We start from the raw sequence: 17,541 nt of genomic DNA, 5'->3' as shown, positions 1-17,541 counted from the left end.
TGAACGTTAATAACTTGGATTTACAAAAACTAACTTTGACTCTTGCCACCAATTCAAACAAGTGAAGAGTATGCATAATTTTCTCCACATCATCATAGTGATTGTGAGGCATAAATAAAGAGTCCACATAGGCTTGGCCAATAAAATGTTTCCCATATGGTAATGTCAGGCCATGCAATCTACCAGTGGGGAGGTCAAGAAGTCCAAATACATAAGTAGGGGGTGAGTAGCGCTCCCATAAAGCAAAGAACTGAGAGGACATCCTTGCCTTACGGAGCATCCCAAAGGCTGAGAGTCTGTGAACAACAAGTGGTATGTGCATACAAGAAAAATACCACACAGGATAGCTTAGGCCCAAATCCCAATTGTCGCATGGTATCTGCAATGTAGTCCAAAGAACCATATCAAAGGCCTTTTCAATGTCAACCTACATAACCAGGACATCCTGCTGAGTGTATTTTGCATATTCTATTCCAGTGATGACATTTTCCAAGCTATCAGTAATTTGACATCGTTGAATGGAGCCATATTGAGATTGATGTAAGCCTTTATGGTGAAAGTATTTGAGTCGATTAACAAGCATTTTGGCCATCAATTTATATGCCACAAGCATGAGCGTAATTGGTCTCCAATGAGAGAATTCTTCACATAGTTCATGCTTGTATATTAGCTTGAATAAGCCTTCTTTCCAAGAGGAGGGTAGTTCTTACTGCTCCTAGGCTATATATATCATCATCAGTAGTGGAAACCTTAGAGAATCCCAAGAAGATCGTTACAAGAAAGTTTTTTCTGAGTAACATTTTTCAATGGGGGCTCATAGTTGCAAGAAGATGCCAAAATGCATGCTTTTGCTTTTGCACTATCTAAGCCTAAGAGGTTGAAACCTATTCTTTGCCTTTATCTTTTGCATTCAGAGAAGAAAGAAGTGTGGACAATTGTGATTGGTCCCCTTTTCCTTTATTTGCCCCAGCTATTGAGGTGGAAGTTGAAGGGGTAATCAAAGGAGTGGCTGCAGATTTGGTTCCGAGCATTCAGACTACATATGACCAAATTTTCCACAATGAAAGAAATAATTTCAAAATTTACCCCTTTTCTTTTACCATATACATGTGGTAGTGATGTGTGTGAACACACTTAGGACCGACGGGGCATTTTTCCCTCACTAGGAGGTTTTTTCCCACGTGCATTTTATATATGCCCATAACTCTAGAGCTAACTCATCTTTCCATTGCACACTAAGTAATACATTGTCTATTGTGTGCCTTGAGCTTCCTAGGTGGCTCGAAGAGCTCAGTCTGCTCAGATTTTTGATTCGGGCTCATTTTGACCTCCGTTTCCACTACATGTAGTACTGTGCAGGCTATTTTGTCATTTTGTGTAAATTTTTTGTCAGTGCCTTTTTCTACATAGCAAGTCCCTTACAGTCTTCTAAGGTTTGTTCTATATAGCACGTGATGTTCCCGCTTTGTTTCTCCTCTTTTCGGGTAGTTTTCACATCAGGTGCAAGTATTCGCCATGGCCGACAACAACACATGTTTTTCTCGTAAACAGACTACTCTTGGTTGGACGATTCGTTTGAGAATTATCTATTGAAATGGGTAAAAACTTGGAAAGCTTCTACGACTTCTTATGAACATCATCCATACTATTTTCTACTGGCTAACAAAGCCTTAAAACTCCGATTGGAGTATAATCCTCTCTATTAACATTGTCACTTATTGCTCAAATGAGACTCATGGATTTTTTGATATGATACAACTCTTTTACTTCAGACTTCACTATTCTACTCTCTTCAACTTGATAAGGTAGTAGGCCCATACTCAATGGGCCTACTTCCGACTCATTGAGTATGGTGCATGGGTTAGGGCGAGAGCACGCGCGCGCGCGCACACACACACACACACACTTGGTCACTTCATCTGGCTATGATTGCCTTACCCAACTACACACACTTATGCTTGAGCGACTGGTATAGCTAATGACTATTTTTTCTTATGAAGGGTTACCTTGAGCCTCTATCTTGGGAGAATTTAATGAAGCTGATAAGTATACGGCTTAGCTTCCCTTGAGTCTGACCTCTTCCTATATTGTTATGGCATAAGTAGATGTCTTAGATATATATGCCTATCGGGGGTTGATGGATACATTATCCGGTGGATACATATACACATAAATTTTGGCAGTATATCGTTTACTGATCTCATATTCCTTGGGTAGGAAATTGTGGCCTAGTAGTGGCATATCCTTTATTTGGAAACTTCTGGTTGAAACTCTTAAATCATTGTCCTAATCATAATCTGACCCTAACCATTGAATGACCTTCCAAAATATGTGGGCATCGACACATCTTTATTAACTACTTGCTTCTCTAACCCCTCCTCCTTTGACGGTATCTATTGATGGTTATACTATTGAGTCTTCCTCACGGTTATATATTGGGCCCTTTGGGGTTGATGGTTACATTGTATGATGCCTTGGTTTGGGCAGGCACACACACACTAGTCATTTTTGCAGTGTCTTACTTACAGGACAATATCCCCAACCTACTCATGTACCCTTTCTCTCTCCCTTAGCCCAGGTATTTAATGGATTTTTTTGCTCAAAATCCTCCTCCCTATAACTGTATAGGTGACTCAAACTATGAAGCTTATCCTCTCTAGCATAACCTATCCCCTATAATATAACACACTCACTTAATCATGCTAAGATAGGTGTGATCTCACTCTTGGAAAGTATTTGAGGATGGGGTTAAATTAACCCCCACCCACTTTTTGTGAGCGTTGTGAATGACCTTCATCACTAATTTGACGACCCACCTGATGCCTCGCTCGCCTTGATCTCTGCTCGTTTATTGCAACCTAGAAAAAAAAATTCCCCCTTGTACTTGGTGAGTATTTATAAGCATGCCCTTATGCTGCTTCCTCCTCCTAATGATCTGAGGCTCTCCTTCTTATCGCGCACTCTCAATAAATAGCAATGCACATACTCCTCTCCCCTCTAGGAGTTGGGTCAAGCCGGGGCCCTACATATGAACTTGACTACAGCTCTATGGCCTGAGGTGCCTTTGCGTCTGCTGCATCGTGACTGTTTTATTGCGTTTGGAGATCAATTGGTTTTACTTGCACCTATGAAAAAGGTGAAGGTGTTTTCCCCCCCTCACCTAGCCTTGAATCAATATTGCTCTTTCATTTGATATGAAATGCTCGTTGATTTGGCTTGTTGACCTACATAATGGTTTGGCATCCTAGGTTGGTGCTATGCTAAGTGATCTAGTTTATTTTATTGGAATCATCGTGTGATTTTGCATGGGATCTATTTCCTAAAATAAAGGGCTTACGTGTTGAATAACAGTTGCATTTGTTGTTATAATCTTGTAATGGGTCTCGGGGGGTTCACCGTTTAGTACCCCCTATATAATGTGCGTTCGCGAGGTATTAAAAATACCCCGCTTTTAACATGTCTCAATGAATAAAATGACCCCTTATTTTAGGACTTTTTTTCAAAATTGAATATAAAAACCCCTTATTTTAATGTATCTCAGTTAAATTGCCTAAAATTTGTGTATTTTAAAACCCCTCCTTTTGAACTCATGTTATACATTAACATGAGTACATAGTGCAACCCCCGAGTAATGGGTTGCCTATCATTGGTGGAAAGGTTGTGCCGAAGCAGGTCATGGATGCTTTAATTTCTTCACAAATTGATAACACCGTGAGATTGATTGAGCAATAAGAGCTCCTTCTCAGTGGTTTGGATTAGCGGAAATTTTTTGTGGTTCTTAGGTTTTATTGACAGTTGGTTGGCTCAGACTACTTGGCTAAATAATGAGCTTTTTAAACTTACTTGGTATTGCTCTATTAAAACAATGCACATTCTTTCCTTATAGGGTTTTAAAGGGTAACTTTTATCTCAAAAAACAAACATTGGTTCACTCTTTGTTCATTGATGGTTCTTAACTTACCGAGTGTTGGGTTGATAAACTGACTCAATTTAGGGTTTTTTTACCCACAAAGTGATAATGTTGGCCATCTGGGTGATGGCGGCTATGTGCTGACTCGGAATGCTTAACTGAATTGGTGTTTTTAAGCTTTCCCACTTATGGTTTGATAGACTTAAAAACAATCCACTGTTTATGGCTTGGGATGCCTAGCTAGTATGATATATATCCATTGGCCCTACTTGAGGCCAAACTGTTGGTTCTTTTAGGTTTTGGAAAATTTTGAAAACCCTTCCTAGTTCTACATATGGGGTTTTACTTTTGTTGTGGTGCTTAATCTAATGTTTTAAATAATTTGCTTATTAACGGGTGTCGCCTGTTGATTTTTTTTTCCTTTAGTAGCTTAACCAATACTACTTGGTTTAAATGTGATGGTATCACATTGGCATAACCTAAAATATGGGTGTGGATCTACTATTATAAGGTGGCCATTGGATATTCAATACATAGAAATAATTACAAATCTACAAAAAATAGGAGGGGGAATTTTTCTAATTCTCTGCTGACTGCCATTCATTAGTTGTGGTAAACCAAGTTTTATCAGCCCTAAACTTAATTAAAAACTTTTTTGCTTGGCCTTCTAATTGTGTTGCATGACTTGCCCTTTATAATAAACATTTCTGGAATGAAAAAGGATGGCCTGGGGTGGCTTGTCTGGCTTAACACTAGGTTGGTAATGGGACACTTTTATGTCCTGTTAAGTGATCATTTTCCTTGAATTATGTCAAGAGTTTCAAAATGGATTTTGAGGTGCTATCTGTCTAGAAAGTTGTCTCATGAGCTGAAAAAAACTCGACATTTTTTTGGAATATCAATTCCATCTTTAACCTTGTCCTTGCACAACATTTCACAACCTAAACTGTGTGAAAAAATGGGTCCTGTTTTTGGCTTTTTTCAACTTTTTACAACTATACCACTCTAGAATTCATGTTTGTGAGGTCTATAATGCTAGAGAACTATCTTTAGTAGTCCTCAATATGTTCCGATGCTTCTAGGGAGAAATAAATGTTAAAGTTGTAAATTATGACCAAATTACAAAAATGATCAAATCCTGTTTTTTAGCCAATTTTAGCTCTTCGATGATTTTTTTGGTGGCTTTCATGATATCCAAATGTAGTTTTGATTTTCTATGTCGCATATTGTAACATAAAGCTAATAATCCTTGAGTTTTGGGACACCTAATACCCTATTTTTCATAGTAGACAACGATGGTTGATTTTTTCAATTATAGAAGAAAAAAAAACATTCTAGTATATCATATATAGCTATTTCAATATTGTTAGTTTCTTGTGACAACTACATGCATTTCGTAGGTAGTAACCATATCTAGTCATAAGGATCAAATTTGGCTAGATATTGAATAGTTTCTACGGGATTCTACAACTCATAATGTTGAGCCCAATTTTTTCATGTTTCTTGTATTTAGCACTTCATCTTTGTCCCCAAGATTCCCCTTGGTAAGAGATGTATTATTCTTTTGACATGCTCCATGGCTCCTTATGAACCTAAAGGACAATAGGGAACTAAGAAAACATGCATATATTATTTGTACTGAGCGTGGCTATAGAAACTTTGATGATAGGTTTGCAGAATGGTCAAAATTCAACTTTTTTGTACCTATTTCTTTTGGAAAAACAAAAAATAGTGAGTGAGAAGCAATCATATGTTTTGATCACCAACCCATTGAAGTTAACTAGGGAATTTATCTCAAGTCCTACAAAAATACCTAATCTTATTTTTATGCAACAAAACGTAAGAAATGACTGTTTTGATGAAAATGTACTGGTCCATCAACTTTGGAGGCTTGGTGTGACCAAAAGATGAGAAATTTTACAAGTTTCTTATTTTTTCCATGTGTAGTAGGCCTTGAACTATAACCTCATGAAAGGATTTTACAAAATGAGTGGATCTATTATGGTTTTGGAGGTTTTTTTCAAAACCTTGAAAGGACACTTTTATGTCCTGTTAGGTTACCAACCTAGTGTTAAGATTAGACACCGAAAATACATACTTTCCCACTATTGATATGAGTTTGTTATCCTAAAAAATTGATTTCTAATGTTGTTCAATGCATTATTTGTATGGCCTTGAAACCGCTAGATCTCTGACTTAACCTCACTTAACCCTGCAATTAAAACCTTTTTGGATATAAGTAATGGCCTATATGTGTGTTTACTGTTGAAACATGAGGGATGCTGATGGTGCAAGATGCCTTACCTATTTGCTGTTGAATTTAGGGTTTTGATGAATATCTCATACATTCTACAACAGTAATGTCTATCATAGCTTAGTATTTGGTTTAAATGTGACGATATTACATTGGCATGGCCTAAACTATGGGTGTAGTTTGGCTGTTATAATGTGGCCATTGGTTATTCAATGCACTACCTCTATGATGATTGGTTTTGGCTTTTGATAAGCCTCGATTGGAAAACACTACCTCGATATGGATTTAGTTGAGAAAATTGTTGCTTTATAACTTTGGGACTGAAGTAACTCTAATGGTTTATGAATGCCTTTAGCAAATCATTATTCACTATGCCAAAGGATATCGTATCTGGGATTATTTTATGCAGGGACTAGCCTGATGATTTTAATTGAGCATGCATAATATTAAAGGGACTTTATCATTTAGCCCCTGTTGTTTACTGTAAGGTTTCATAATAAAGTATTATGAAATTTTATCAATCATCTCTTGATGATTTACTATAGGGTTTAGGTAGGTTGTCTCACTTTGATATTCCATAAGGAGCCTGTCATCTAGTCGAAACTAAAGTTCTATTGTGATTACATGAACATTACTACATTTGTTGTGGCATTACAGTGTTAATCCTTGGTGAGAGCTGGTTATGGTCTTCACAGGCTGAGATACCAAAGGACTTCGACTTGGATTTAGTTTTGGATGGCCGGATTAAGACCTAGGGTTAGAACTTTGTCTTGTACTGATTTTTTGAGTAGTTTCACGTTCTAAATTCTTTTTGGTTTATAAAAAATATTTTAAAAAATGATTGCAAGCTTGACTTTTTTGTTCGATTATATCACACTAAATCAAATCCGTATTTATGATAGAAAAAGGTTGCCGGATTGCTTCTAATTTGAGTTTTGGTAAAATTGGATAGTTTTTTTTAGATGTGTTTGCCTGGGAACATACAGATTTGAAGGGAGTAGATCCTGAAGTCTGTCAGCACCGAATACCTCTGAAACCGGATGCTAGGCTAGTAAGATTGCAAAGATACCGGATGAACCCCAACTATGCAAAGAAGGTCAAGGAGAAGATTGATAATCTTCTCAAGGCTGGGTTCATTACGGAAGTAGCAAGCAGTGATTGGTTATTTCCCATAGTCATCTGTCCTAAGAAAAATGGGAAATTAAGAGTTTGTGTTGACTATAAGAAACTAAATGCCCAGACTATTAAGGATCCATTTCCCTTATCTTTTACTAATATGTTGCTTGATGACATTGCAGGATATGAGATGTATAGCTTCATGGATGGTTATAGCGGCTATAACCAGTTACAGATCGCTCCTGAAGATAGGGCCAAGACCACTTTCATCAGTGAGTAGGGAGCATTCATGTATCTGGTGATGCCTTTTGGCCTGTGCAATGCACCAGCTACTTTTCAGCGGTGTATGATGGAGATGTTTAATGTATTTCTTCATCGGTTACTCGCCATTTTCATGGATGACTTCACTGTCTATTCAGATGAGGAACGGCACCTTCTATTCCTAGAGATGGTTTTTAAACGCTGTCAGGAGAAGAGGATTTGTTCGAATCCATTCAAATCTGTATTTCTGGAAGGGACAGCTACTGGGACATGTGGTTTCCCGAAATGGAATAGAGATGGCCAATGACAAAATACAATGTGTCCAGCAAGCTAAAGCACCCAGAACTGCTTCAGAGTTGAGTTCTTTCTTGGGTTATGTGAATTTCTATAGAAGATTTGTACACAAGTTTGCTTCTCAAGCAGTACCACTATATGAGCTTACAAAGAAGACCAGTAAGTTCAATTGGACTGCTGAGTGTGAGGAGAGTTTTTCAGAATTTGAAAAAAGCCATTACCAGTAAACCAGTCCTTAGGCAATCGAATTGGGATATTATTTTTCATGTACATGTAGATGCTTCAGGATTGGCAATGGGGGCAATATTAGCTTAGCCAGATGGCAGAACAGACTATCCGGTCTATTTTGCTAGTCGCAGATTCAGTTAGGCTGAACAAGGCTATACGACTACTGAAAGAGAAGCTCTCAGAATGGTTTTTAGCGCTACGAAGTTCAGGCATTACCTATTGGGGAAGTTATTCCATTTTTATGTGGATCATCAAGCTCTTCTGTTTCTGATTAACAAAGTTATTATTCAAGGCAGGCTGATAAGATGGATGATGTTCCTTATGGAATTTGAATTCAGAATTTTCCATAAGCCTGGCCGAAACCACTGTGGAGCTGACTTTCTTTCCAGAAGTACGGAGGGATATTCAGAATCACCTCTGAGAGATGAGCCAGTGGATGCTGATTTATTTCAGTTAGAAGCAGAAGAATCAGTGGATCCTGAATGGTATGATATTTATCAATTCCTTTCCCAAGGTGCCTTTCCGGAGGATTGGAAACAGAATCAGAAGAAAGCTCTGATCATAAAAAGCCTGAAATTTACCATCATCGGAGGAGTACTTTATCGACTAGGTGTGGATGGGATACTTCGACGATGTGTCCCTATAGAAGGAGGAATGCAAGTGATTTCAAAAGCGCATAATGGTGAGTTTGGTGGACACTTTTCCAACGAAGTGACGTACAAGAAGATTCTGCAAGCAAGTCTGTGGTGGCAAACACTGATTGCTGATGTCAGAAGGTTTTGTAAAACTTGTGACATATGCCAAAGAATGGGCCGACCAACAGCTGCAGACATGACCCCCTTAATGCCAATACAACCATTGGGAGTATTCATGAAATGGGGACTGGATTTTATGGGACCTTTTAAGAAGGTGACTCCTAGGAAGAACAAGTACATCGTGATGGCTACTTGTTATGTTACCAAGTGGGTTGAAGCTAAGGCTCTTCCTGACAACACAGCCAAGTCAACTGCAAGGTTTCTGTTTGAGAATATTGTCTACCGATAAGGATGTCCAGTAGAAATTGTGACCGATCAAATAACACATTTTATCAATGATACTATGGAAATCCTATTGGATATGCTTTCAGTCAAGCATCGGAAATCTACTCCTTACTATCCTAGATGCAATGGACAGGCTGAAAGTAGCAACAAGACAATAAAGACTATTCTCACTGAGGTGGTGCAAAAGAAACCAGACCAGTGGAATTTGAAGCTTCAGACTGCTCTATGGGCTTATAGGACAGCTTATAAGGTAACTACTGGAATGACACCATTCAGAATGGTGTATGGTACTGAAGCTGTGGTTCCTATGGAGTTTGTAATCCCCAGTCTGAGAATGGCTGTGAAGTATGGATTAGACTTCAACCATAATCTTAAGAAAAGACTAGATGAACTGATGTAGTTAGATGAACTCAGGCAAAGGGCTTTATTGGAACAAGAAATTGTTCAACAATGAAGGAAGCATTGTATGCCATCGCCGAATTAAAGTTCGAGAATTCCAGAAAGGAGACTTGGTGCTTCTATATCAGTCTAGATTGGGTCCAAAGAAGCCGAATTTGAAGATTGCTTGGGCAGGACCTTTTGAGGTCGATTGGGTCTTCTCCAATGGCACAGTCAGATTGAAAGATTTATCTGGACTAATGTTGCCGGGAGTGTATAATGGCGCAAAGATCAAGCTCTATTATTCAGAGACTAGAGAAACTGGGTTAGAACAAGGAACTAAGGAACTAGAGGTTGCTGATCAAGAGATACCGGAATCAGATATTTTTGGACTTTTTCATGTGCAACCGGTTCCAGTTTCAGAACCAGTAGCAGAAGGACCAGATCAGTCTGATCTTAAAATCAATACCAGTACGGTCGCACCAGACTGGGAATCAGTTCAGTACCAGTATGGACACACTTTCCAAATTTTAAGCGCCCAACGATCAAATGGCACGCCAGTGGTAATTATTACAAGGATGGGTCGCAGTTTTATCCAATGCATGTCTGCCACGACAGCAACGACGCACACAAGTCTAGGAGCGACGAGTGGTGGAGCTTTTATGGCGCGAACACGTATAACAGTCAGGAGAGTTAGCATTTTTTCCCATAAATTTCCTGCTTGACGCTTTCCTCTTGTCAACCATTCGCCATCGCCGAGCTCCGAGGTTTCTTCACTATAGCCGCAAACTTCGACCTTTGACGATACAATTGACTGTCAAACAGTCTTACCAGCGACACCAGGAAACGGCTTCGACACAAGTAAGTCATCTTCTTCTTCGCCTGTTTCATCGTCGTCATCGACGACCTCACAGTGTATGGGTAGAAGGAAACGCTCAGAGAAGATGCAGGAAAGTGTCAAACAGTCTTACCAGCGACACCAGGAAACGGCTTCGACACAAGTAAGTCATCTTCTTCTTCGCCTGTTTCATCGTCGTCATCGACGACCTCACAGTGTATGGGTAGAAGGAAACGCTCAGAGAAGATGCAGGAAAGTGTCACAATGCTCCATTTCTTCAAATCCATTTTTGTGTGTAGAAAAGGACTCCTTTTATAGGCCAAAAGGGTTGCCCTCTCTCATAAGAGGCAGCCGTGTGTAGCCGCCCTTGTGTAGACAAATCCGAGTTGAATTCTCCCATGCGTCCATGTGTGGTTGTCCTTGAGAAGACAAGTCCGATTTGAAATCAACCACCGGCTATTGAATACGGCCACCGTCAAAGACTTTCGCCTACCGACCATTGACTACCGAGCACCGACCAACCGTTTCTCGACCACTTTTCGATCGCCGTCCGGCCGTAATATTTCGACGAAAAAGAATATTCCGATGATGATCGTGAAAACTTTGGATTTTCGACAAGTGATTTATCATCACACACAATAGCTTCTCCTTATAACGGGGGTCTTACAAATGTGTGTTTTTAACACAAAAAATTACAAAAGATAAATCAAGCTCCATACTTAACACGTAGATGTGAACATGAATAAATGCCGCATGAAAATCTTCTAGCACCTCCCCCCCAACCCTCTCAAAAGTTCAATAACGCCACTTGAGAAAAAACAAAAACCCCGACTTTAAGTTAGTGAAAAAGCAAGTAAAAAAACAAGCCAAATTTTAACTACTTTTCTTTCAGAAATAGCAAACATATACACAAGAAGTTGCATATGATCAGGAAAATACATTTTGCCAAACAATGTTCCAAGGCTCGAACAAAACCTTATCATGTTTGGTGCATACTCAACAAGAGTTTAACATGGCTCCAAGATTTGACATGTAGACAGAAGATATGAAAAAATTTAAAAAAACCAACCCAAATATGTCTAATTTGAATCTTCCAGCACCAGTGGAGTGTCCTATTTTAACATAGGAATGCATCATCCTTGGTTTAACAAAGAATGAAAACGCCTAAATGTATAGAGTGATAGAAAGACAGAGTGCATGATAGGGCAAGATCTCCAGTCCAAGCCCCTCTGAACAAGACTGGCAGATGAGAAGGAGATAATGCATCCAACATATTTGCCATGCATAAGTATCTTCAATCTCTTATATGCAACTGATGTCACCAATTTGCATAAAAACATTCTCGCGCTTAAAGCCTATCCTTGCAGCAATTCGAAACCCAGTTCTCAAAAATCCAACCGCAGCAGCTTGCTTTGCTCTCTAGCAACTTCATTTCCCATGATCACAAGCATAAGATTGGGCCCCGCTCTTTTGAGTGAACTTATTCCTACCTTTTGCATGCTTGCTGCTATGACCTTTGGAAGAAACACGAGAAGATTAAGCATGTGAAGAATGCCACAACACCCCAATCGGATTCAACATCTCAACCACCCCACCCCAACCTTGTTGATCGAGCACAATTCATTTTTGCAATTTCAACCTTGTAAAGGCCTCATTCCTGAATCTTGTAAGGGGGGTTGCTGAGGTCTTGGCATTCTAGTCATTAGTTGTGGAGTAGATGTTGGCCCCCCCATGATCGCACCATATGCCTTGGTATCAGTCCTTGTCATAGGTGGCTTCGCACCACTCACATTCTGACTTGGTTCCGCAGGATGGCCATGGTTGTTTTTCATATTTGGTGACGAAGAGTCGATTCCTTGAGTTCGCAATTGTTTCGGATTGTTCAAGTAGTTACTTTGGTTGATATATGCTGACGATGATGACGTCTCGTTCCCTTGCACTTGCATTTGCTTTGGACCCATCATATTACTACTTTGGTTCATGTACGGTTGAGAGCTAGTTCCCTGAGGTCGTGTTTGCTTGGGACCAGTCAAATAGGGACCTTGGTTCATGAACATTAATGGATCATTTCCTTGTGATTGAGTTTGCTTGAGAAGTGTCAAATAGCGATCTTGATTCTGATATGATGTGGCAGAATCTCCTCCCTGCATTTGCATTTGCTTGGGTCCACTTACATAGCTACTTTGATTGTCATAAAATGATGCCGATTCATTCCCTGGTGATTGCATTTGAGGGCTTGCTGGGTATCTCCTTTGATTGCTATATGCTGACAATGAAGAGTCAATCCCTTGTGATTGCACCTCTCGGGGAACCGGTGTATAACTATTTTGAGCACCATAGAATGGTGACGGGTGATTCCCCTGTGCCTGCATTTGGGTAGGATCCACTTTCAAAAAAGAACTTTGATCATTATATTCATTTTGATCTTCAACTAAGGTCTCGAGTGGATTTGTGTCTGCCAAAGGTGATTTGTTATTGAATCCCACAGAAGCTTGGAAACCAGAATCACTAGGACCTTCGGCCAGGTTGGCTTTAGATGACTGCATGTTGTAGTTGTTTGCAGTTTCGCCTGTATTACTGCCAGTAGTGAATGGAGTGGTTCCTTGCAGTTTGCCTTCTTGAAAAGGTGCCATCTTTCCAATTGAAGCTGCCATCTCATCCAATGCACTATCAAGGCATTGCAAGGGCACAGATCGGCGTCGCATATTCACATTTTTCAGCTGCTTCTGCCCCCAATTGTCTTCCTCCCTGAGGCCGGTAGCAGCTCCATAAGGGTCATCTACATAATAAGCTTGTTGTGGCCTGTCGTGCATCCTAGACCTTTGATAGTCTTGGCCTTCTTCAACACCTTGATATGACTGCTGTGCTGGAGAGTCAACATGAGGAGTCCTCCTTGATGGTTCATCCATATTATCATCGTGAGTATCATGCGGCCACCCATACGATGAGTCGTCAGGCCTGGACCTTGGGCCACCTTGATACTGGCCTGCAGAGTTTATAACAAAGTAGGAAAGAATGATGAGTTCATTCCCAGCATCATGCCCAACAAAAGAAGAGCATTTGAACTGCTTCCTGAATATTTTTAAGAAGCTGACATTACAGACCGAGATAAACGAAGAGACCTTGTCCTCGGTCCCAATTTCTGTCACCGTCTTGTGGTGGTTGTCTACGGTTGTCACCAGCAAATCCGGATCTCTGTGCATCCCTAGATGCTGCCCCTCGTCCAGGATCGTCTGAAATCTCATCGTTGAAGTAATCACGAGGTCTAGCCCTGCTATGTTCACCCGCTCTTTGTGACCTATGAGAGCGACCACCATAGTTTCTACCTTCATCATAACCTTCTGAATCATCCGAATACACCCTTGTTTCACCATTGGCCGAAGCTTCAATCACCTTCACCCATGAGGAAAAACCCTCCTGCAGCACTTTATAAACCGATTGGTTGCACTGTTTGTTCAAGTCTGCCCTTATGTAGTTTATTGACACAGCTCTGATAGATACCTACCTAAATGCAGACTCTTTAAAGTTCGAACTTATTATCAGAAAACTTATCTGCCAGATTCAACACTCAATAGGTACGTGACTTCAAGCTTCAGCACTTGAAGCTAAAAGCGAGTTCACAAACTCTAAATACCGTCAATCTTTCTTTTACTCCTAATAACCACTAAAGGTACTCTAAGACATAGCAGTTGGGAAGGGTCACTGCAGCTTATGAGGCTCACCTCCCATGAGGAAAAGCCCTCCTGCAGCTTATTAAGCCAGAGTACCAAAACATGGTGCCGCCTTGGTAGAAGAACCCATTTGTTTGTAAATTCAACCTTTCAAGATGACTACATGCCTCCAGGGTGAGCGCTGCCAGTACCCAGTCTCGACCAATTGGCTAAAAGAAGGTAAGCACCTTTAAGAAGGTACTGTTCTTTGCTTGTGTAGTGTGTCCTTGAAAACAACTCGACATAAATGAGCAAACCGCTTGAAAACTCAAAAAGTATAGAGTTAATTTGAGACCATACCATGGAAGATGCACTGCTGAAGACCAGATCTTTTGTATTTGGCACGAGGACTTCGAATTCCATGCGGCTTCGAGAGATCTAGTGCCGATAAGGAATGAGAAGCACAAATTATAACCAAAAAAAAAACATAGAGTGATGATCCTATGCTCAGCATCATCAGAATGCTAAGACTCCTGGGAAAATACCTGCACCCTTGCACCAATGAGTGATGTGACATAGCGAACATGTTTGCCAGCAAGCTCAGGACTCTAAAAGGCACTAAACCTTGTAAGTATAGCTCAAGTCAGCAATGAGGACTAATAAGATTACTGCACAAAATATAAGTCCTATTACCATAAACAATAAAAGTTTGCCAGGCACTATGATTATAAATCGTTCATCTTTTTTGTAGGCCGTCTTTGCTTTGCGAATAAGCATGCCGGACTTCATGATGTAATTATCCTTGCATAACAGAAACAAGTGTGTATAGACAACAACCATCTTGTTTGCTTGGATTTACTATACATGTCTTTGTGTATATATGTGTGTGTGTAGAGAGAGAGGACTCACCACCCCAACCACACCATTTTTCTTTCCCGCCTCTGAAGCCTCTTCAGCAGACATGTTTTTTGCAACACACTGACAACAAAAAGAATTTATCATGGGGTCCTCCTTAAATATTAACTCTGAATTCACAGAAAACGAAAAAGAAAGCAAGGACTTGCATCTAGAAGGTGCATAATCGCCTTCTTCTCCTCTCCATTTTGCACCATAATTTCCCATTGCTCCTCCCTGCTCAACAGTGACCTTTTGCTAAGAATACTATGACCCCTCATACAGAATATTTCACTTGAATACTTGCAATTTGGGGTAAATTACAGTTTGAAGTTTGAACATACTCAAATCGGACAGAGAGAAGCGTGTCATTATCATCATCATCACTGCTTCCACTTACTAGTCGCCTGTACGTCTTGAAAGTAGCCGACTGCAGTGAGGAAGTTCACTCTTTTCAAGTTCTCCGTGACACTCTAAGTAAAATCCTTGAATAGCTGCATTAGAATCGAATGGTGGAGAAATCTAGCTTACAACGACAATGCGGTCCTTGTCTTGGAGGAAAACGGTCTCCATAACAAAGTCAAACTCGAGTATGGCTCTCTTCCACTCTCCCTTCTGCATTAACCCGTGTGCAATACAATGTCAAACATCTCATTTATAAACTTCTGTCTGCAGTTCATGCATGGAGACTATTGCCAACCAGCACATCATCATAAATGTACACCATAGCACAAATACATGCATACGTCTCCTTAAGAGTTGAAACATTTCCGACAGACCCAAGCTAAAGCCTGTTAATCATGACAAATATATTCCATTGCAGAGAGGTGTGATGGCTTGCCTTTTTGGCAAGGCTGGTGGCGAGGCCGATAAATCCGAAAGCACCTTGGTTGGCATAGCCACGGCTGTCAGCATGGTTGGTGTAAGACACCTGAAATGAAAAAAGCTGGGCATATGACAGCCTCGGAGAAGAACCCATCACCCGCTTCCCTGCTTTCACTGCATGAAGACTCTCATTGATCTTCTCTCTCTGTCTCACTCTCTTTCTCTCCTTGTCTCTACCCAACCATCACGATTCTCCTGCGAATGAGGCAATGTAGCAAAATGACGGCAGAGTATGGCAAAATGTACAGAGAGAGATAGAGAGAGAGAGCCTTACAGATTTTCGCGCAGCCGAATCGCAGAGAGCAGAACGACACAATGTTTGATATAAAAACAAGGCGTCCACAGGACGAGCGGCAGTGCCCGAGCAAAAGGAGTAAGCATTTATTGCGTTTGGCCCGCAGGGAGCAATTTTGCTACTTTGACCATAGGGGCTTTTAGGATTGGGTGTTTTTTTAAGGGAAAATTACCAAAATACCCTTGGGATTTGTGGAAATTCTTAAAATACCTTTCAAATTTCAAAAATTCCCAAAATATTTTTTGTTTATTCTGGTTGAATTATTCAAACTTATCATTTTTTTATTCTTTTCTGACAATCAAGATCCGTTTTTGAGTGCTTAGCATGTAATTTGTCAAAAAAAAAAAAAGCAATTATATCTTAAAAAATAATGAAGCAATTCATCTCCAAAGACTACATAACCTACTCAAATTCTAGTTTTATATCTTGTATTGATAGGCAATCCGTCTTCTTCTGGAAGGTACAAATCTTTTAATGTTTGGAAAAATTTAATCTCATAACCAAGGGTATTTTGGGAATTTTGAAAAATTTGAGGGGTATTTTGAGAAATCATGACAAAATATTAGGGGTATTTTGAGAATTTTTAAAATTTGAGAGGTATTTTGAGAATTTTCACAAATTAGAGGGATATTTTGGTAATTTTCCCTGTTTTTTTTAAGTGGAGGACATGCTATTTTTGTTTTGGCAGATTTTGACTTCGACGTTAATTTTTGACAAAAAAAAAATGTTTTTCTGTGAGAGAGAGAGGATTCCAACTACTCTCATGTGTGGTTTCTATACTACTTTCGTCCACCATTTCTTGCAGGTGCCCTCTCTTCTGAAAGCGAAGCACGTCCAGCCTCTCCTGCCCATTTCCTTCCTTGCTAAAGCTGCTCCACCACCGCTCCTTCTTCCTCCCACAAAAAGTCTTGTATTCTCTCGGTCTCAAGGCTTCGAACTTAAGCAGAGGTGCTCCCTTACAAATTTCCTAAGGTAAGTTCTTTTGTTAGAATTCTGCTGCTCAGCTTCCGTTGTTTGAGGGTTCTTAGCTTTGCAGTTTCTTTTGTGCATGCGCGATCAATGTGCTTTGTGCTTTCCTCTTCTTTGTTCACACTAGCATCTAACTCATGGTGATGCAGTATCTAGACAAGTCCCTCCATACTAGGGGCTCTCTCGCATCATCAGCATCAACAAATTGGAGATTTACATTGCCTGGCACACTAGAATTCAAGTAGGAAAAAGTGAGAGGTTATCATCTTCGGCATTTTCATCTTCTTGGGCTCCTCCTTCCCTTCTTGCAAAAGGAAGGCCAATTGTGGGAAAGACGAGGTTTATGTCAAACTAGCCCTCAAAGAACATAAGTCCTGCATGGATCAGAGCAGGATCTCAACGACAGCCTTGTCCCTGCCAGGTATCTCCACCAGGATACATTTTCTCTCCGCTTCCACTTCTGCTACCACTATACCTTATCAAAGCTATCGTCTCCTTCATAGCGAGCAACTTGTTGAGGACGAGTCAG

General features: G+C 40.2%; 1 protein-coding gene across 2 annotated transcripts; it reads right to left on the bottom strand.

The window, feature by feature from the left end:
• Positions 1-11,195: 11,195 nt before the first annotated feature.
• On the bottom strand, positions 11,196-16,122 carry LOC147445286 (uncharacterized). 2 transcript variants are annotated; one of them, XM_086525991.1, is made up of 11 exons: positions 16,023-16,122; positions 15,705-15,943; positions 15,395-15,478; positions 15,208-15,293; positions 15,034-15,100; positions 14,879-14,947; positions 14,663-14,770; positions 14,515-14,577; positions 14,330-14,407; positions 13,424-13,736; positions 11,196-13,305 (listed from the first exon to the last, which is right to left on the bottom strand). In XM_086525991.1, the coding sequence occupies exons 2-11, from the start codon at positions 15,840-15,842 to the stop codon at positions 11,954-11,956; spliced, it is 2,358 nt and encodes a 785-aa protein (XP_086382117.1). In that variant the 5' UTR covers positions 15,843-15,943; positions 16,023-16,122; the 3' UTR covers positions 11,196-11,953. The 2 variants fall into 2 exon arrangements, with proteins under 2 accessions (XP_086382117.1, XP_086382118.1); XM_086525992.1 differs by having other exon boundaries at positions 13,442-13,736.
• Between the last annotated feature and the right edge of the window lie 1,419 nt (positions 16,123-17,541).

The sequence above is a fragment of the Adiantum capillus-veneris genome, chromosome 12, assembly GCF_014529385.1.
Source record: "Adiantum capillus-veneris isolate H3 chromosome 12, ASM1452938v2, whole genome shotgun sequence".
In the NCBI taxonomy this organism is placed as follows: Eukaryota; Viridiplantae; Streptophyta; class Polypodiopsida; order Polypodiales; family Pteridaceae; genus Adiantum; species Adiantum capillus-veneris.
The sequence above is the reverse complement of the archived record's forward strand: the minus strand, read 5'-3'. Positions and strand labels throughout refer to the sequence as shown.

Excerpts from the sequence above, each read along its gene's own strand:
- LOC147445286 (XM_086525991.1), bottom strand. The coding sequence starts at position 15,842 with ATGGGTTCTTCTCCGAGGCTGTCATATGCCCAGCTTTTTTCATTTCAG. Across the intron at positions 14,948-15,033 it reads CGATTATGCACCTTCTAGAT|TGTGTTGCAAAAAACATGTC; the intron begins GCAAGTCCTTGC and ends TTTTGTTGTCAG. Across the intron at positions 13,737-14,329 it reads TCAGCAGTGCATCTTCCATG|GAGGGTTTTTCCTCATGGGT; the intron begins GTATGGTCTCAA and ends AAAGTGCTGCAG.